The 20,111-nt window shown below is 48.1% G+C and overlaps 1 protein-coding gene across 1 annotated transcript in view; it reads left to right on the top strand.

The window, feature by feature from the left end:
* Positions 1-20,111, top strand: part of ELL (elongation factor for RNA polymerase II) — a 54,102-nt gene that overhangs the window by 15,041 nt on the left and 18,950 nt on the right. Inside the window, exons 2-4 of the mRNA XM_027737664.2 lie at positions 12,482-12,529; positions 17,622-17,743; positions 18,065-18,228. Of these exons, the coding sequence (XP_027593465.1) occupies positions 12,482-12,529; positions 17,622-17,743; positions 18,065-18,228 (334 nt within the window). The remainder of the gene's footprint in view (positions 1-12,481; positions 12,530-17,621; positions 17,744-18,064; positions 18,229-20,111) is intronic.

The following is a 20,111-nucleotide window of genomic DNA, read 5'->3' as shown; positions in this document are numbered from 1 at the left end:
TCAGCCAACTCCTGCTTCCCGTTCCCCAGGGAAGGGAAGCAAATCTTGGCTCCTCCCGAGGTTTAATAACTAATTCTCAATCTTTTCAGTGAAGCTGATGAAAATCATTCTCTTCCAGTTGTGTCCACAGGTCAGGTCAGAGCCTGCTGAGGGTGGGAGTGGTCAGGAATAGAAACCCCGGGCAGTTGCTGCGATCCTTTTTGGGCAACCAAGCCCCAAAATGCCTCTTATTTTCATCTTTCACAGACTCGTTGTCAAAACAGCCCCAAAGCTGCATTGCTTCAGAAAGGCTAATGGGGGAAAAGTGCCATCTCCAAGGCAGGCAGCAGCAATCCCAGCGAATTCCACGCTGCAAGTTGTTTTTCTCAGCATTTTCACGAGCTTTTTTTGGCTTTGTTGGAGAGGTGGCCACATCTCCAGCATCTGGTGAACAACAAACCTTTCTCTCCTTGCAGAAGGAGCAAAGAAGCCTTTATTTGAGGTGCCTCGTGCTGGAGGAATGACCCTTAAAATATTAATCTGAGAAAACCTGACCCCCCCCCCTTAATTCTTGGCTTTTAAAGCTGTTTAAGTGAATCCTCCAGGGAAAAGCAGAACTGCTGTTCCCCTTTAGCAGAGTTGGGAATTTGGGATGATTCCTTTTCCTTCTGCCAGTTTTGTTGGTTTTGTTGTGGTTTTTTTTTTTTTTTTGTTCTCCTCGGTCCTTTCCCAATTTAACAAGATCATCTGATGGTTCCAATAAAATTCTGCTGCAAAAAACAAGCAGCATTGCATGGAAGAGGTGATTGCCCAGGGAATTTTGGGCATGGATGTCTCAATGGGATTCTTGCCAGGCTGAGGTCTCTCTGAATTGTCTCATAATGCAAATGTGTGCAGGTGCTGCAGACACTGCTGAACTTCCCTTAGAGGAGCATTTAATATTATATTTAACACCATTAGTGTTTCCAGTGTGTGGAGGCAGAACAGGAAGCTTCTTTCTGTGGAATACTGTTGAAAAAAACCAAGTGTTTCAAAGCAAATCCACGTGTTCAGAAAACAAATGTGAAGGTTTGCTTTCCTTTGCCTGCACTTTAGAAATGCCAATATTTGCCTTCCTTTTTTTGTTTTTTTCGTGCCCTGTCTTTAATTTACTGTAGCTGCTCAAAGATACGCAGTGCAGCTCTGCAAGAGAGGGCCAGATACGAGCAGGCTCAAATTCTGCCTTAATTTTGATTAAAACACCTTTTTCCCTCCTGCATGAGCGAGCAATTTGCTATTTTTAATAAGGGATGAGCTTTGGGATGTGCTGATTTAACTCTCCCCCCAAATTACCTGCGAGTGATAAAACGGTAAAACTTTTATTTTTCTAGGTTTGTGCTTAAATTTATTTTTTTCCCTCGCTGTGAATCTGCCAGCACAGCATTATCTTTGTAGGAGAGCTTTGGGAAATGCTGTTGCAACTTGTTTTATGCTTTCCCGAGTTTTACCTTTTTATTGCTTTTAGTCTGAGTTTAGAGGAGGAAAATCCCCTTCAGGAAAAAATGGTGATAAAAAAAAATAAAGAGTTGAGGGCTGGGTTTTGCTGATTCCTGTGGAGAAGGGAAAGGGATATTCCAACTTCTGTCTTGGGGAGAACAGGACAAGCCCCCGAGATAAAGGTAAAGGTGTTTAAATGAATGGGCAGTTTAGATTCAATCCAGCACTGACTAATAAAATTAAAATAGCTCTGAGGGTTCTGTGGCAGGGAAGGGGCTGGAACACCCTCCTGGAACAAGTCACGGATGCAGAAAATCCATTAACACAAACTGAAACTTCCTTTTCAGAGAGATGCAGGAATTGTATCAAAACTGGGGGAGGTTTTTTGTTTTGTTTTGTTTTTTTTTACTTGAAGGAAGGAAACCCTCCTGGGTTATTACACTAAAAACTGGGCACGGTGTTCTTTCATTACAAGACATTTTTAATTGATTACCCAACTGCTTTTGGTCAGTTCTGGGGGCTGAAAGTTGCACAGGGATGCAAAGGGTTGTTTTGGTTGTTTGTTTTTTTTTTTTCCCCCCTGGAAAAAAAAGCCTTTCCTTCCCAAACCTTTGGAAATGGTGGGAGTTGGCTCTTGGCCCTGTGGCAATTAAACCCTCCCTGAGTAGGGAAGGGTTAATTGTGAATTTGGGTGGGAGTTTGTCCCGATTAAACCACGGATTAATCATCATTTCAGGAGATGAGACCTCCCAGTTATTGCTCCTTAACGAGCAGATCTCCCTTCCCTCCCCAGAAAAGCAAAGAGGAAAAACAGGGAATTAAAAAAAAGCAGCTTTATCCCGTTGGGAAAATGTGCCTTTAGTCTCCAAACTTGGATTCCCGAGGGAAGCGACTCCGGGCTCCGCTGGGGAGCCGGGGCTGTGCCGGAGTTAATTGGGAGCCACAACCCCCCTCCTTGAGCTTTTCCTGTTTCTGGCCTTACATGTTCCTCACACCACGGGTCCTGTCTGCTTTGGGGGGTGTTGGGAGCTCCCCCCCTTTGTTTCGGGGTGGGATTGGAGCCTCCTCTATTTTTGGGTGGGTTTGCAGTCCCCCCTCTGTTTTGGGGTGGGTTTGCAGTCCCCTCTCCATTTTGGGGTGGATTTACAGCCCCCCTCTGTTTTGGGGTGGATTTACTGCCCCCTCTCTGTTTTGGGGTGGGTTTACAGTCTCCCCTCTGTTTTGGGGTGGATTTACAGCCCCCCCTCTGTTTTGGGATGAGTTTGCAGTCCCTCTTCTTTTTTTGGGTGGGTTTGCAGCCCCCTCTCTATTTTGGGTTGGGTTTGCAGCCCCCCTCTGTTTTGGGGTGGATTTGCAGCCCCCCCTCTGTTTTGGGGTGGATTTACAGCCCCCCCCTCCATTCTGGGGTGAATTTACAATTCCCTCTCCATTTTGGGGTGGATTTACAGCCCCCCTCTGTTTTGGGGTGGGTTTGCAGCCCCGCTCTGTTTTGGGGTGAGTTTGCAGTCCCCCCTTCTTTTTTTAGGTGGGTTTGCAGCCCCACCCCTGTTTTGAGGTGGATTTACAGCCCCTTCTCTATTTTGGGTTGGGTTTGCAACCCCTCTCTGTTTTGGGGTGGATTTACAGTCCCCTCTCTGTTTTGGGGTGGATTTGCAGTCCCCCTTCTGTTTTGGGGTGGATTTGCAGCCCCCTCTCTGTTTTGGGGTGGATTTGCAGCCCCCTCTCTGTTTTGGGGTGGATTTGCAGCCCCCCCTCTGTTTTGGGGTGGATTTACAGCCCCCCCTCTGTTCTGGGGTGTTACCCTGTTACTCTCCCCGTCTCCACTGGCACAGAAACTGAGGAACAGGGATTGCAGGGGTTCATTTGGTGGTTCCTGCTCTTGGGAAGGGCTCAGCCCAATCGATGGGCTACTCTGTTTGCCAGAGCCACGTTCTCCAGCCAAACAAGGTCTCCTGCTCCGCGGCGATCTGACTAAACTCGAGACCAATTCACAATACTTTAATTATTTCTCTAAGGATTCGAGCCTCCTTTTAATTTTCTTCCTGAAAGGCATTGCCTGAACTGCATCTGTGCCCAGCTTTTCCTTTCTGGTGGAAAACTACTGTACCTTGTGCTGGCCAAACATCTTGGCTCGACCATCGGGTTTGTCCTGGGATTTTTCAGGCTCTTGGCGAGTTGGAGCTTCCTTCCCAAAGCCACCTTTCCCAAGGTTTGTGCTCTGGTGCTAAAGATGCCCAGAGAGCATCAGACTGTGTCAGAGACATCTGTTCTTTGGGAGTTGAAAGCTTTATTTTTGCAAATAGGGGGTCAGAAAAAACATCACTTAGGAAGCAAAGAGGCCTTTGGAGCGTTTCACTCGGAGGTACCAACCTGAAACAAAACAGTTTTACTGGGCTTGAGCATAAAACTTAAACCCTCTCGGACATAAACCGTGGCTGGGGGTGAGTTTTGGTGGAATTGGTTGGTGCTGGGGAGGGTTTGGAAGGTGAGACCCACCGAGGAACTTCGTACCTGGGAGAAATGAGGAAGCGAGAGGGGTTTGGGAAGCTGGGCGATGGCTCTCCTGAAAAATCAAATCATAAACGTTTAAAAACTAGTCCTGAGGAGGCCACCGAGATCATCAGAGGGATGGAAGACCTTTCCTGTGAGGAAAGGCTGGGAGGATTGGGATTGTTCAGCCTGGAGAAGAGAAGCTTTGAGGTGAAGGAGCCAACAGGAAAGATGGAGAGAGACTTTGGAGAAAGGCCTGGAGGGACAGGACACAGGGAATGGCTTCCCACTGCCAGAGGGCAGGGAGAGATGTGGTGTTGGGAAGGAATTCTTCCCTGTGAGGGTGGTGAGGGGCTGGGATGGAATTCCCAGAGCAGCTGTGGCTGCCCCAGCCCTGGAAGTGTCCAAGGCCAGGTTGGACGGGGCTTGGAGCACCCTGGGCTGGTGGAAGGTGTCCCTGCCCATGGCAGGGGGTGCCACTGGATGCTCTTCGTGATCCCTTCCAACCCATTCCACAATTCTGTGGAAAAAAGAAGTAGAAAGGGGGCACTGAGCTGGCCCCGAGGCTGCTGAATGTCCCCTCCATCCCTGTGCTGAGTTCTGGTAGCCAGGCCGGGTGTTCTGGTAGCCAGGCCGGGTGTTCTGGTAGCCAGACTGGGTGTTTTGGTAGCCAGGCTGGCTGTTGTAGTAGCCAGGTTGGATGTTTTATTGGCCAGGCCGGGTGTTGGGGTAACCAGGCCGGGTGTTCTGGTAGCCAGGCTGGGTGTTTTGGTAGCCAGGCTGGGTGTTTTGTTGGCCAGGCTGGCTGTTCTGGTAGCCAGGCCGGGTGTTCTGGTAGCCAGGCCGGGTGTTTTGGTAGCCAGGCTGGGTGTTTTGGTAGCCAGGCCAGGTGTTCTGGTAGCCAGGCTGGCTGTTGGGGTAGCCAGGCCGGGTGTTGGGGTAGCCAGGCTGTGTGTTCTGGTAGCCAGACCAGGTGTTCTGGTAGCCAGGCTGCGTGTTTTGGTAGCCAGGCCGGGTGTTCTGGTAGCCAGGCTGGTCTGTGTGTCCCATTTCTCCCTGCCCCTCCTTCCCTGAGTCCCAAGGAAGCCCTGGCAGGGAGGTGTGAGGGGGTCACCAGGGAGGTGTGAGGGGGTCGCCAGGGAGGTGTGAGGGGGTCACCAGGGAGGTGTGAGGGGGTCCCCAGGGAGGTGTGAGGGGGTCCCCAGGGAGGTGTCAGGGGGTCGCCAGGGAGGTGTCAGGGGGTCGCCAGGGAGGTGTGAGGGGGTCGCCAGGGAGGTGTGAGGGGGTTGCCAGGGAGGTGTGAGGGGGTCACCTCGCTGGTTTGATTCGAGTGCAGCTCCCACTGGCTGGATTCGAGTTCCCTGCTGGATTCCACAACCAGGATCCCCCAAACCCGCTGCCTTTTATCCCGGAGGATCTTTGGGACGTGGATTAGCTGAGCTCGGGAGCTGCAGGCACGCCCGAGGGACCGGGCTGCACGGCTGGCTCAGCTCTCGTGCCTGTGGGGTGACATCTTGATGACAGGGGACTTTAATTGCTCTCTGCTTTGCTGATCCAGGCTGTTGGCCATTTAGGGACAGCACAAAGCACTCCCATTAGGCCACGGTTGGGTTTTGAACTTAATCATGGGTGTCTTCCCCTCTCTGAACTTACTCAAAGGTTGAGTTTTCCCGTATTTCAGTGCTTTAGATGCTCGGGTGTGTGGTGGGGGGGAGGTCTGCTCGTGGTGCTTCCTGCCTGAGGAGCTGGGAGTGGTGGATTCTGTATTTTAAGGAGCTGGGAATGGTGGATTCTGTATTTTAAGGAGCTGGGAATGGTGAATTCTGTGGCTTGAAGGAGCTGGGAATATTGAATTCTGTAACCTGGAAGAAGTGGGAATATTGAATTCTGTATTTTAAGGTGCTGGGAATGGTGAATTCTGTGGCTTGAAGGAGCTGGGAATATTGAATTCTGTAACCTGGAAGAACTGGGAATATTGAATTCTGTATTTTAAGGTGCTGGGAATGGTGAATTCCGTAACCTGGAAGAGCTGGGAATATTGAATTCTGTATTTTAAGGAGCTGGGAATGGTGAATTCTGTGACGTGGAAGAGCTGGGAATATTGAATTCTGTATTTTAAGGAGTTGGGAATGGTGAATTCTGTGGCTTTAAGGAGCTGGGAATATTGAATTCTTTATTTTAAGGAGCTGGGAATGGTGAATTCTCTGTTTTAAGGACCTGGGAGTGGTGAATTCTGTAACTTCAGAGTGATGGGAATGGTGAAAATCTGTAACCTGAGGGAGCTGGGAATGGTGAAATTCTGTAACTTTGAGCTGGAATGGTGAAATTCTGTAATTTTAAAGAGCTGGGAATGGGGAAATTCTGTAACTTTGAGCTGGGATTGGGGAAATTCTGTAACTTAACCAATGATTTCAGTAATATCAACTTGGGTTGTTTTTTTTTGAGGTGACACCTTAAACCCCCTTATTTTCTATCTTATAGAAACACTTGATTTTTGAGCCTGGGAAGTTAAAAGTACTGAGGCAGCAACATTTGTGCTGTAACAGCCCGCTTCAAATGATGCAGTCACAACTGGTGTGTCTTTTTTGCAGTTTTAGCAATTAAAAACTTTCAGATGCACAGCCTGCCATTTTTGGCTGGCATAAAAAGCTCTGGAGCATTTTATTGCTGCTTTTTGCACTTCTGGGCAGGATTTGCTTTAATGTTACCAGTGATAATGTGCCCATTAATGCATATTAGGCAAATGATAAATGATAATAAACACAAACTACAGCTCAGAGTAATTGGGAAGCCTCCAGCTCCTAAAACTCCATCTAAAGCACCTTTTTTAAAAAAATTATCTGTTTGAAAAGCTCCTGGAAGGGTGCAGGTGAATCCCAACTCCTCCCCCAGCATCCCTGTGACTGCCCTTCTCCCCCTGAAGCAAAAGTTGGGCTTTTTACTCGATAGTGGTGGATTTACATGGAATTTCCAAGGCTCTTTGTTGGATTTGAATGGCAAAGCTGTAATTTTGGAGCCTCAGCAGACTCGGTCCCATCTGTCCATGGCCTCAACTTCCAAATGGGATCCTTGGGAGGCCTTAAATTGCAGCTGGAAATTGTGTTGCCTTTGAATTCTGTAAGTAATAGATGGGACATTTAAAAAAAAAGGACATTCAGGAGGCTTTTTACTGCTGTGTTTGTGGTAGGAGGCAAAGAGAAGCCCTGGAATAGTGGAATGTCTTGGGAGAGAAGCCTTTTGTCTCCTTCTGATATTCAGTGGCTCTCTCCTGGGCCAACCTTGGCTAATTGACTGCCAGGAAACTTCACCCAGAAGTTGTGGGTGTATTCCAGGGTATTTTTTTTTTCCCCCCCTGGGATTTCACATTTCTCTCTGTTAATGAACTCGGGGGGGTTCTCCTGGGAGTCTTTCACTGGGGAGATTTGCTCTGCAGGGCCTGGGGGGTGTGTTTGAAACAAAAATGGGAGTGGAAAACGAGATCTCGAGGTTCTGTTCAGCCCTGCAGGAGCTTTTCCCAAGTATCCAGGTGTGCTCAAACCAGGAATCCTCCCAGAGTATGATCTGACCCCTTTTATTCCCAGAGGAAGCAAAGGAGGGAGGTTTTTTTCCTACATTTGGACCTCCCTGCTTGGGCAAAAGAAACATAACCTGGTCATAACCAAAGAATTAAAGAGGAACTTGGAGTTTGGGGTATTAAGAGTCTGAAATTTGTGCATTTTGTTCTCATTTTTGTCACTGGTTTCTGAGGTGCAGCAGCTTTACCTGGGCACTCGTTTTACCTGGAATTGCACGTGATGGTTCAAAATACCCCCTTAATGCCAGCCTTGGTTAACAGGATTTTATGGTTTCTGTTTATTGGAATTCTTGCTGCTAATTTTAACTGTTTGCAAGAAGCTTTTAGGTTCTGAAAATAACCCCCCTCCCCTCCCCAGTCCCGACATAAATAAGGGTAAATTTTCAGTTGCACTCTGGACATTTGTGCCTCTGAAGGTTCCACAAAGCAGGACAAAAACACACCAATACTAAGTTTAGGCAAATATTTTCCATAGAACGCTGCCTCCAGTATGAATTCCAGTAAATACATGACAGAAGTTCCCAAAACAACATCTTCTTTAATTATCTGTATTTCCCTGAAGAAACGGGAAGGTTTCCAGCTGCTTACTTGACCTGAGGATTTCCAGTGTCCTGTGTAGGAAATCATCCCTAATAGAGTGTTTTATTAACTTTTAATTCAATTCTTCTGTGTTTTATTGACGCTCTCTTGTTCCTCCTACTCTTTCCTCAGCTTCCACGTGCCAGATCTGGAGTATTTAAAGTGTGAGGAGCTCTCTGTGTGCTGCCACCACCTCTGAGAGCTTTCAGAGTCTCTAGAAAGGTTTGCTGTCTCCCCTCTGTCCCAGGGAAACCAGAGGACGAGCATAAAACCATGATAATAAAAGCCAAATATCTTGTGGGAGCTCTGGGGATGAGCTGTGGGGGTTTTTTTGGTCGAATCTCGTGACTTTGGAAATAATCTTACAAAAAGCACTTGGGCCTGTTGGGGTTTGGTTCGTGTTGGCATCCCAGAGCAGAGCTCTGGTGTTGGAAAACTTGCTGCTTTATTTCTCCACCTTTCCCAGAGAATCCAGGAGGAGCTGTGGGAGGCAGGGAATTGGGCGTGGAAGTGTGGAAATGCTCTTTCCAGATAGGAAATAAGTGAAATTTTACGGAGTAGAACACCGGGGTCTGCTCAGCCCCCTTTTTGAGGGTCTGCTTTCCAGTCAGGCAGGGCTGGTAATTCCAGTTTGGGTAGATCTGGGGGGAAGCTGTGGTTTGGATGTTCCTTTGGAAGTTGTTCCTGCAGAGCTTTGGGGCACCAGTGAGTTGAGCTGCAGGAAGGACTTTGGTTTGTTCCAGCAGCTCCTTTGCCGTTCCTGTAACCGGGGAGGAAACTCGAGGCAGCTCCTGGTGGGACCTGGCAACCAGCAGAGCCCCGGGGATGCTGTGCCAGCCCTTCCAGCCCTGCTTCAGGAAGCCTTTGGCTGGAACACTAGTGGGGAGCAGGAGTGGAATTCCTGCCTCTGAGGGGTGTTTAGAGGGGCTTCGCTCACTCACACACATCCCAGGAATTGTGCTGCTTCCCACCTGCACCTCTCCAGGGCTGTGGGGTTGGAACAGCTGGTCCCTGGCACAGCAGAAAAGCTGCTGAGCTGGCAGGTGGCTGCTGGAAAGGGACCTGAACTGTGCTTTCCTTGCTTGGAGTTTTGTCTCTCACCAGCTCCCGGTTCCCCGCGGGTCTCGTGGGGGGGTAGAGCAGGAATCCAAGGGGGGAGGTTGTGCAGTGGCCCCGTTGCTCGGGCAGATGTGGCTTGTTTTCCCTCCACAAGGGTGAGGTCTCACCAGCATCCTTGATTTAGCCAGGATTTGCAGCATCCTGGCAGCTGGTGTGCTCTGGGAAGGGCAGGGCTGTCCCCACAGCAGTGCCGTGGTCCCGCCCCGGGGCTCAGGGGGTGACTCGTTTTCATTGGAAAGACAAGAGGGAAGGAGCTTGTTCCCTCCAGAGGTGGATGGAATGACATTTCTAGGAACTGCAAGGCAGGAAGTTCACTCATGGCATCACCAAGGAAGAAGGATCAGGTGACTCTTTGGTGACTCTTCAGGAGATGACACAGGGATTTTGGAAGTGGCAGCAAAAACTCATTAAAATTGGGGTTCCTCCACACAAGAACATCCAAGAAGGTTAATCCAAATGAAGATATAAATCCAAATACGGTTTTAATTTGGTTTAACTTAATTCCTCTGTTTGCTTTTGTTCTGGATGAAGGTGTCCACACAGGGATTTAATTTCATCTAATGAAAGTACTTGGGTTCATATCCTTAATTAGTTTAGGGTGTGCACGTGTTCTCTTCTTCCACGAGCGTTTTCAAACGACCTGTAGCCAAGGAATTGGACACCAGGGAAGTGATGCCCGTGTAGGTACAGGGATGGTGTTGCTGAGAAGCCAAGACACCTGGAGTGCTGTGTCCAGTTCTGGGCCCTCAGCTCAGGAAGGACATGGAGGGGCTGGAGCAGGGCCAGAGGAGAGCAACGAGGCTGGGGAAGGGACTGGAGCACAAGTGCTGGGAGGAGAGGCTGAGGGAGCTGGGGGGGCTCAGCCTGGAGAAGAGGAGGCTCAGGGGAGACCTCCTCACTCTCTGCAACTCCCTGACAGGAGGGGGGAGCCGGGGGGAGGTTGGTCTCTTTTCCCAGCCAACCATCAGCAAGACAAGAGGGCTGGGTCTGAAGCTGTGCCAGGGGAGGGTTAGGTTGGATATCAGGGAGAATTTCTTTGCAGAGAGGGTGCTCAGCCATTGGAATGGGCTGCCCAGGGAAGGGGTGGATTCTCCATCCCTGGAGGTTTTTAAGAAGGGACTGGATGTGGCATCAGTGCCCTGGGCTGGGAACCACAGTGGGGTTGGATCAAGGCTTGGATTGATGATCTTGGAGGTCCCTTCCAACCCAGCTGATTCTGTGATTCTATGATTCCCTTCCCTGCCTAAAAAGGGAAGCTGGAATGGAGCAATGTCTTTCCAGCATCCATCTCTTCCGTGGGATCCCTTGTGTGGAGCGTGGCAGGGAGTTCCAGTGATATTCCTACACTGGGGCTCACAGACAGGACAGCTCAGGAGCCTCAAAGTGCTGAATCTTGGGAGACACATCTCAACTTTGCCATTGCACAAACACTCCAAGCTTGACATCACCCAGCTTCAAACCGGTTCATTTGCAGGTTGGGGAATTTTATAAGTTCCACAATTAAAGCTCGTCCTGATTTGTGCAGCAGGACTTTCGTTCCTGCCTCCTCACCCCGCTCCCCTGCTTCTCACCACCTTTCTGTTCCACTTCACTTCCCAGAAGGACCAGCAGAAAACTTCACCAGTCTATAATTTGCTGCACAAGAACCACACGGGAGGTTGTTGCTTTCTTAAAAATGCCCAGATTTTTTTCGTGTCTCAAATGCCTGGAGTTCTCTGTTCCTCCCGGAGTTTTCTGGCCACGCTGCAGAGCACGGGGCGAACACGCAGAGCTGGCCAGGCTGGCCATGAACAGCCTGCTGTGGAATGCAGTGTCGTGGCACTCGAGGAATCCACTGATCTCTGGACCAAGAGCAAGATGTTGTTTATTGTTGCTTTATAAAGGTTGTTTCGGGTCTATAAAACTCGTTCTCCGGCGCTGTCGGCTCCGCGCGGCGTCATAAATGTCCTGGGTGTGAGGCACATCTGCTGAACGGGGTTGGATGGGCTCTGGGCAGGCTCAGACTCTGTCTTGGGCCGGGTTTATCCATCTGGGCTCAAAGGATATTTTTTTTCCTGGTGAATTGATCCCTTTTTGTGTTGATATCAGCGTATCCTGGCTGAGATTCCGGGCTGAAAATGCTTGGAAAGGTTTTGTGAGAGATGATGATAAACTTCAGGGGTTTCAAGCTGTTTAACTCTTTTGCTGCTTAAGTCTAAATGTCTGCTTCTGTGATCCATTGGGAATTGATCCATTGGGAATCGATCCATTGGGAATCGATCCCTTGGAAATCCATGGGAGCGCTGGGACACAAACAGTCCAACGCACACCCCCTTTGAACTTGGGATCCTAAAGCTCTTCCTGGGGGTTATTTTGTGTCTCCTGTGTGTATATGGCAACATTTTCGCTCCTAAATGATCCCTCGACCTCTTTGTAAATTCTTTTATCCCTCTGGAAAAAGGGCTTCCCAGCTGGGAGCCCGGTGGAGCAAAATCTCTGTCTTGGAATGTCGGGTGGCATTTAGGAAATAAAACCTGCACGGCCCCAATTCTGCTGAAATTGGAAGGAAAACAAAACTTAGCCTGGCTTGAATTGGGTCTGTTATTTCTTTCCCTGTAGGTAAAACCTCAGGTGAGGGTTGGAACTCAAAAGCCTTCGTGATCTCTAAAATCACAGCGAAGCAAAAAGAGCCACCACGGGGCAAAAAGGCCGAAATTGGGCAGTTTGGAGCAGATTTGAGGGGGTTTTAGAGCTCACAGGAATATGACTTTTTAAATGTAAGCAAATGAATGTGGAGGAAGAGGCTGATTGTTGAAACAGGCAACGTAACAACAGTTTGCTTTTCCAAGCTTTCTCTTGGAAAAAATTTTGCTTCGCGTCTCCTCGGGCCGAGATCTGTAATAAATTTTCCCTTTAAGTGTCCATTTTTTTAACTCAAAACTTATATAAACACCAGAGAGAGACTCAGCTGAGCTGTTCTGTGCCCGAAATGTGGTGTAGGGAGGAACGAAGTGTCACCTCTGAGCTGTTCTCCTGCACCAAAGGTCACCTCGATTTTATCCCTTTTCTAGGTATAAATCTCTTATCTCAGGAGTTTTTGTCTTTTCTTGCTCGGAATTCTCTGTATTTCCCTAAATTTGCCTTTAAAAAAAGGTTATAAAGTAAGAAAAAAAAAAATACAGGTGGAAAAAATCGAGCTGAGCTGTTTTTTGGTGGTGAATGTTGGAGCTTTTACATTTCTCTGAGGTAATTTTTGGTTTTCCGTTTGTTTGGTTTTTTTTGTAGGATGCTGTGACGTCAAAACCAGTCATCCAGTTTCAAGGAAGCCAAGGGGTAAGTTTGTGTGCCTGGATTGCCTTGGGAATTCCACAGCTGATGGCAGGAATTTGTGCTGTTCCAGCTCAAGGAATGACGATGCTCCGGTTGCTGAAAGGGAGAGGTTGAGAGGTCCAAGGAAAGCTTTTTTTCCCCCCCTTTGTTCCCTTACCTTGCTTAAACCCAGCTTTGGAAGGTGAAATCCAGCTTTGGAAGGCCGTGCTGATGGGTAGGACAAGGAAAAGAGCACAGCAATCCATGGAAACCTCACCTGTATCCCAAGGGAACAACACCTGGTAGAGTCAGAGCAGGACTTTGTGGCTCCCACTTATTTCCTGCAGCAAAAATTCCGAGTTTTTGAAGCTTTGTTTAACATACCTGTGCCATTCCTGTGAGTACCAGCAGTTATTTTCTGTTTAGGAGTTTTATTTCTCCAACTTCTGCTCTGATGCCTGAACTCCAGGGTATTTTTAGCCCCTGGAAATGCTCCGTGGTGCCAGTTGCTGACAACGTTGAGATTTACGTGGTGGTGTTGCTGGTAAAGCCATGCAGCTCTTCAGTGAGCATGAAAAATGTCATTTAAATACCTTTCATTTATAAAAAAAAACCCCTCTCTCTGCGTTCAGCTTTAGGCTTTGCATAAAGAAGGGGAATTTTAATTTTTAAATATTTTTTTTTCTTTCCCCCCCCAAGAATCTGGACTGAGCTGTGAACAGCTTCTCGTTTTTATTTTTATGCCACTGGCACGTTAAAACTTTCAGAAAGTTGCTTGAATTAAGCAGACACTAAATCCAGCAGGTTGGCCTTGCCCACATACCACTTTGTGACATTATTCTCACTAATAGCACACAGAAAATACAGCAGGAAAGACATGATTGTTATTGTAAGTTCAGAATTAAAATACAGAGCTCCTCGTCCTGGGAAATACAGAAAGGAGCAATTTCCAGGTTTTTTGTTTGGTTTTTTTTTTACTTTGTTTAGAATTAAACTTCCCTGCAAGTCGAGATCAAACTCTGGCAAAATCAAAAGCGAGTGGGGGGAAAATTATTTTAAAGGCGTGTGGGTTTGTCTTTATTAGAAGAAAAACAGCTTTGCACGTCCTAAAGAATAAAAAACTGGGAATGCTTTCCCTTTGGAGAGCAGCACCTCGTGAGGATCTGCCCCTGACTTTTCCTGTAAAGCTGCTTAAGTTTTGGAAATGCCTCCCCTTGATATATATATTTTTTTTTAACTTGAGAAGTAGCAAAAGGAAGGGGAGAACAGCTTTAAAACACTCCCCTGCCCTGAGGCTCTTTGGGCTCCACGTGGATCCGAGGTGGACAAGGCTTAACAAAAAAACCACTGTTTGAAAAGGCTGTGGTTTCTTATTGTAATTCAGAATATTTTCAAATTATGTGTGATATTTTCAAATTGCAAGTAATATTTTCAGACGACGTGGTCCTCACAAAAAATCAATATTTATTGCGTTGGAGCCCTTAACTTCCAGAGAGGATTTTTTTTTTTTTGGGGGGGGGTGGGAGAGCTGCCAGTTACCTGTGTGAGCCCCTGGAAAAGGGGGTGGGAGGAGGATGTGGCACCCAGGGCTGACCTCAGCTCGTTAATTAATTGCCCTGACGAGCTAAAGGCCAAAGGTAGAGCTTTGAAGGGAGCAGGATCCAGCTCCGTGGGAGCAGAGAGAGAAAAAAGAGCTCTTTGTCCCTTCAGGATTATTTTTCCTGGGTATGACAAGGAGCTGGCAGCTGGGGAACCATCTGCTTTTAAGGGTAGGACTCTCAGGATTCTCCTGCTTTTAGGAACTGAGGCTTGAAATGCTTTCCAGGGATCCTCCATCAACTGGACTCCGGAGAGAATTCCAGGAATTTCACAGGCTCTCAGATCCAGATGATGGCATTGAAACATATTTTGTTTAGCTGCTTATTTTTTAAATCATTTCCTCCACTATTCCTTAATTCCCCCATTTGTTGCCTTCCTGTTTTGCCTCCCAAAAAAAACGTGGCTCTGGGGGATCCCGTTACCTTTTGTACGTGGGATTTCAAAGCAGTGGTGTGGGATTTTAGTAATTATGAGGTTTTAATAGTGGGAATTTTTTGTGCAAATATCCCACTCACAAGAAGGGAAAGCTTTACTTGATGATTAGGGAAGGCAGGGCATAAAATAAGAATGTATGTTTGTTTGTTTGTTTGTTTGTTTGTTTGTTTATTTAATATATAGGAATGTGCTTCTTCTTTAATTCTCCAGAAGCCTTTAAATTACTGTGTCCATGTCTTTTTACCTATTCCAGTGTCAGGGATACTTTCAGTTGCTAATAGACAGAAAAGCAGCTTTCATGTTTGATACACTAATTAACCAGGGGAGGGAATTGTTGGGAATGAAACAGCAGGTCAGGAAGGTGTTTTAGAAAAGGAGGATTTGGGTTCCAGCCCAAAATAAAACACCTGTTCCAGTGGCAAGGCACAAAAACCTCCTGCATGGGCCCTGGTCTGGATGGAATCTCTCAGGAGTTTATAAAAAGCTGGGATGTATTTCTCTACAGCAGTGCTGGTCTTGTTAATGGCTTTTGCAGGGCAATATTCCGTGGAATAATCACAATTTCAGTCCTGGTAACCAGCTTGTAACGAGCAGTGTTGCTCTGCTTTGAGCTGCTAAAATGGGACCGTGGATATGCCTTGAGAACAGCACCTGGTTGTTAGTTTTTCATCACAAAGTGAGTTATTTTGGATGGTTTTTAAGGTTTTATGCCCATTTCTTGAGCATTTCTCTCGTTTCAACGTGCACATAAATTAGAATTTCAGAGCCTGAGTACCCCAGCGTTACGAGCAGTGATAGTTATGCACAACTGGACAAGGAAAGGCTGAAAAAGCTTCTATTTTGGTCAAAAAGACATTCAGAATCAGAGCTCAGGTTGGGTGAAATTTGCAGGTGCTCGGTGGGGAGAGAAGGGAAGGAACTGAACTGGGAGGGGGGTTAAAAAAAAACCCTTCAGGTGCCAAAACCACGTGTGTTGTGGAGCTTTTTAACATGACTGTTGGGGGGAAAAATCCCATTGCTTTGTGATGGGAAAATACAACATTTCTCCCAATTTCTGGGCCTGAAGTTGTGCTGGTGTTAATAGAGGGGGGTGAAAAATCTCCATTCAGAGCCCTCCCCACCCAGCTGAATGTTACTTGAAAGAGGGGAAACAGAAGTCACATCTGTACCGAGCTATTTTTAAGTGTCTCTGGTTACTGGTGCAGTGCTCAGCACCAAAATTAGGGCTCCCTCAAAGCAGTCCCCATGCTGATTTGGTGGCTTGAGAAACCTTCTGTTTTCAGCTAAAAATAATTCCTAGATAACGGCCCCGAGTTTCGTACACTCCACTTTTCAGTACTGGAGTGACTCTGCCTCCTGCCTCCTTTTCCATCCTCAGAAAAAGCTGCAAAAACTCTACAAAAATGCCCAAATTGGGGCTCCTGGAGCAGCTGATTTTTTTTTTTTCCCCCAATGGTAAAATCAGGAGCGAGGAGAAAGTTCTGTGGTGTGTGAATATATGGTTTGGTTGCTTTCCTATTTTGCTTCCTCTGGGGAATCCCGTTAACTTTTGTGTGCAGTGGGATTTTTTTAAAGCCAGCGGTGTGAGATCTTAGCAGTTGGAATTACAAGGTTCTAATAGTGGGAATTTTCTGGGCAAATATTCCCCTCTCACAGGGGAAGGAAAGCTTTTCTTTTACAAACTCAAATTGTTTGCAGCACCACTCGATCCCCTGACCGAGAGCTCCGGAAGGGGGGGACGACCCCCTTGAATTCACCTTTTCTCCCCGTTCCCATTGAATTAATCTGCAAAAATACCCCCAATCTGCTGGTTCCAGGACTTTTCTTCTTGTAAAGCAGAAGGGAATTTTATTTCCCCTGCCCTGGGTGGGGGCAGAGGGTGCAGGGCCAGATTAAAAGGGCTCGAGGCTGGTGCTGCACGTTTGGCAGGGGAGATAACGGGGCTCCCCAGGGAGGGCCCAGCAGCACCCACATCCCCCCCAAATCTGCTCCCAAGTATTTTTAGCCCCGGATCCTGGGGATAACTCGTCCCTCTGTATAAAACAAGGCTCAGCCCGGGGTTCCTGGGCTTGCCTCTGGAAGAAGGGAGCTCTGTTTGAGGGCAGGGAGACGCTGCGGGGGCTCAGCCCGAGAACCATCCCTGTGGTTTAGCAGAGGGGCACAGATGCTCTGGGTCGCCTTCCAGGCTGCTGGAGACATCTGAGGTCAAAAGGAAACCACCCAAAAACCCCTCCTGTCCCGGCAGCAATCCTTCCTGAGCGCAGTCAGATGGGGATGGTTTTGCTGGGAGTGTGTATTTTCTGCATTTATGTGGCAATCCGGGTAAATATAAACCCGTGCGGTTGAGTGCAGCCCAAAATAGGTTGCAACTGATGTTCCTTCTGTCTGGTTTTTCTGGGAGCCATCTTAATTATCAAATATTGATGTGATAGTAGAGCTCAGAGGCTGACATTTACGTTGGATCTCCAAATGCAGGGGGGGGGAGAGAGAGTTTCCCTTTTGAAAAATGAATGGCTCGGGGTGAGGGGGAAGAAGGAAAAAACAATGCAGGGATGGCTGTGGAGTTGTCTGAGGAGCACAGTTAATGCTTGATTAAATATTTAATTTAGCAGCAGCGTCACACTCTACTGTGAGCCATGAAATCTTGTTATGGAATTATAATATCTTAAAAAAGAAGAAGGGTGCTACCTAGTGACCTGGCTGGTGCTATGTTTAGTGCTGGCTCACTAATTCGAAAGAAACAAGCCCTGAGTGTTCTAAATTGAATATAAACAGTCTGTTTTGAGCCTGAATCAATAGAATTGGGTCAGATTCCTAGAGCAAGGTTATTGTGGGCTCTGTTAGAGAGGCAGCAAGTCCCCTGCTCGCATCTCTGTGCTGTCTGTGGCTGCCCCACACACAGTGGGATAACTCGAATTCTCCTCGTAGCCTCTTGCCCTCCTCTCCCTCCTGTGCAGAAATCCAGGTGCTTTACTTGCACAGTGGGTGGCAAAATGCCTGAAAGCACCGTGGCTGCAGGAGAGCAGGGTTCTGTGTCAGCCTGGGGCACCCACATGACCGATGGTTTCCCTCTCCCCAACAGCACATCGCGATCCCGAGGCCCGACCGACCGACGGAAGTGAGGACCTTCACGTTTTACCTTTCAAATATTGGCAAGGACAGCCCCCAGGGGAGCTTTGACTGCATCCAGCAGTATGTATCCAGGTGAGTGGTACCTCCAAAAAAGAAAAAACCCGGCCTGTTTTTTTAACTTACCTTCCGTGGCATCTTTTCCCTGACAAACCTGGACAAAGCTCGATACGTGTTCTTCATTTTTAGAGTCTTTCTCGTCTGTCTGAGCGTGGTTTTGGGAAGCATCTGAGTTCCCTCCTGAGCTCCCTGAGTTTTGGAAGCATTTGAGTTCCCTCTCAGCTCCTCTGCATCCCCCACTAATATTTAACTGGCACAACCCCCGTTGTCCCCCGGTGTCATTTGCAGTGTCGGGAGGATCTTTTCCATGGTTTGTTTGTTTTTTTTTTTTCTCAGCAATGGCAATATCCACCTGGATTGCCTTGGGAGCATACAGGACAAAATCACCGTGTGTGCTACTGATGATTCCTACCAGAAGGCGAGGCAGAGCATGGCACAGGCCGAGGAGGAGACGCGCAGCCGGAGCGCCATCGTCATCAAACCCGGGGGGAGATACGTAGGTAAGCCCCCTCTCCATTCTGGGGGCTCTTCTCCAGGTTCTGGAGCCATTGCTGACGTTGTTTGCTTGCCCATGGCAGTCTCTGGTGGTTCCTTAGGGGTGTCTGGTTTAGGGTGTTGCTCTCCTTGTGTTGTGTCGCCTTCACGGTTCCATCATCGCCTCAGGGCTCTGCCCAGAGCAGCTGTGGCTTCCCTGTCCCTGGAAGTGTCCCAGGCCAGGTTGGATGGGACTCAGAGCAACCTGGTCTTAGTGGAAGGTGTCCCTGCCCACGGCAGGGGGTGGAACTGGGTGATCTTTAAGGTCCCTTCCCAGCCAAACCACGGTGGGACTCTGCGCGCGGCGCTGTCGGGGCCGTGTGTGTGCAGTGACATCCCTGGCTGGCTGCAGGTCACGTCTGTCACGCTGGGAGCACCCTGCTGACCCATCACAGTGTCTGTGCCCATGGCCAGCTCAGCTAAAACGTGCCACCAGCGTGTCCCAGCCTGGGGTGTGTGCCCACTCCAGAGCAGAACGTGCCACGGGTCGTGTTAATGAACAGAGAGACCACAGCAGTGCTGCAGCCTGAACAGACCATCTCGCTGGCACAGCAGGAGGAAAACCTGAGGAGAGGAAGTAAAACCGTGGCAAATATCACAAGGAGCCCGCAGAGACCCAGCTTTAGGCTGCTTAATCTCAGGTCACAAACTCAGGGCGCAAACACGAAGCAGAAAGCAGAGTTTGGTTATTTTTTTCTTTCTGAGGCAGCTGTTTTTCCTGCAGCCCATGTGATCTGTAGCCAGTCTCTGCTCAGAGGATCTGTGATGAGAAGGGTGAAGTTGCAAAATGTAGAAGTGACCCTGACTCACTGGCAGAGTGCTCAAAGGCTGAGAAACGAGATAATAATCAGGAAGGAAATGCATTGATTTCCTGTAGACTAGAAGATTATTTTGTTTAGCTCCTCTTTGAGAACATTACAGTAAGTGCATGAAGTTAAGGCTCGTGAGGGAGAAGCTTCTCAAAAGCAAATTGCTTCCCGGGGAGCCGGAGCAGAACTTCTTTGATTTAAAAATACCCCTGCTAAAACCTTTTACTGCCCTGAAAATGGAGCTGTGTAAAAGCAGTGGCCGCTCCTTAGATAAGATGTCAGCGTTGAAGACAGGAGGGGGGAGCACTGGTCCAAGAAGGAAGAGCCTGGAAAGGCCAGTCCTGGTGTGGGATACGCACATTCCCGGTGTGCCAGCACCATCAGCTGATTCCCATTCCCGGCAGGCCGGGCTGGAGGGACAGCACTGGCTCTCACATTTCCATGAGAACACGGAGCTCAGCACTTCAGCGGCAGCGGAGTCATTCCAGGCAGCTCAGATGTGGAAAAATTTATAGGAAATGTTGAAATTGGAGAGCAGCGAGAACTCACAGATGTGAACTGGCACTTGGATAAATCCATGTGTAAATAGATGCCTGCAGGTAAAGCTGCAGGGGATGTGTGTGCTTAACATCCACACTAAACGTGTGTGTGCATCCATATCCATGCACCTGCATAAATATTTTAAGATCCTTTGTGTTCTGGCTTAACTCAGTTGTTTTGGTTTGTTTTTTTTTTTTTTTCTTTTCCTATCACTGCACATTTTGGCTGCAGCCTCAAGTGGAAACCTCCCAATGTGTGTTTTTACTGTTTGTGACCTGGCAAACAGTTCAGGGAGCTCTAGAAAGCCGACGAATCTTCTCTCGTCCCAGTTGCTGGAAACAAAAAAAAAACCAGTTGACCTCTGGATTTTGGGGGATGTTCTAAACTGCAGGAGTCGTTGCTGTTCTGCCTCTCTCACCTTAGCTCAGCCCTGACAAGGAGGTTGGTTTGCTCAGAGCAACCCCGTGGTGGTGTGTGATTAAAAAAAAAGCCAGGAAATG

This window comes from Pipra filicauda, unplaced genomic scaffold, assembly GCF_003945595.2.
Source record: "Pipra filicauda isolate LSUMZ 115617 unplaced genomic scaffold, ASM394559v2 scaffold771_size98731_pilon, whole genome shotgun sequence".
Lineage (NCBI taxonomy): Eukaryota > Metazoa > Chordata > Aves > Passeriformes > Pipridae > Pipra > Pipra filicauda.
The sequence above is the reverse complement of the archived record's forward strand: the minus strand, read 5'-3'. Positions and strand labels throughout refer to the sequence as shown.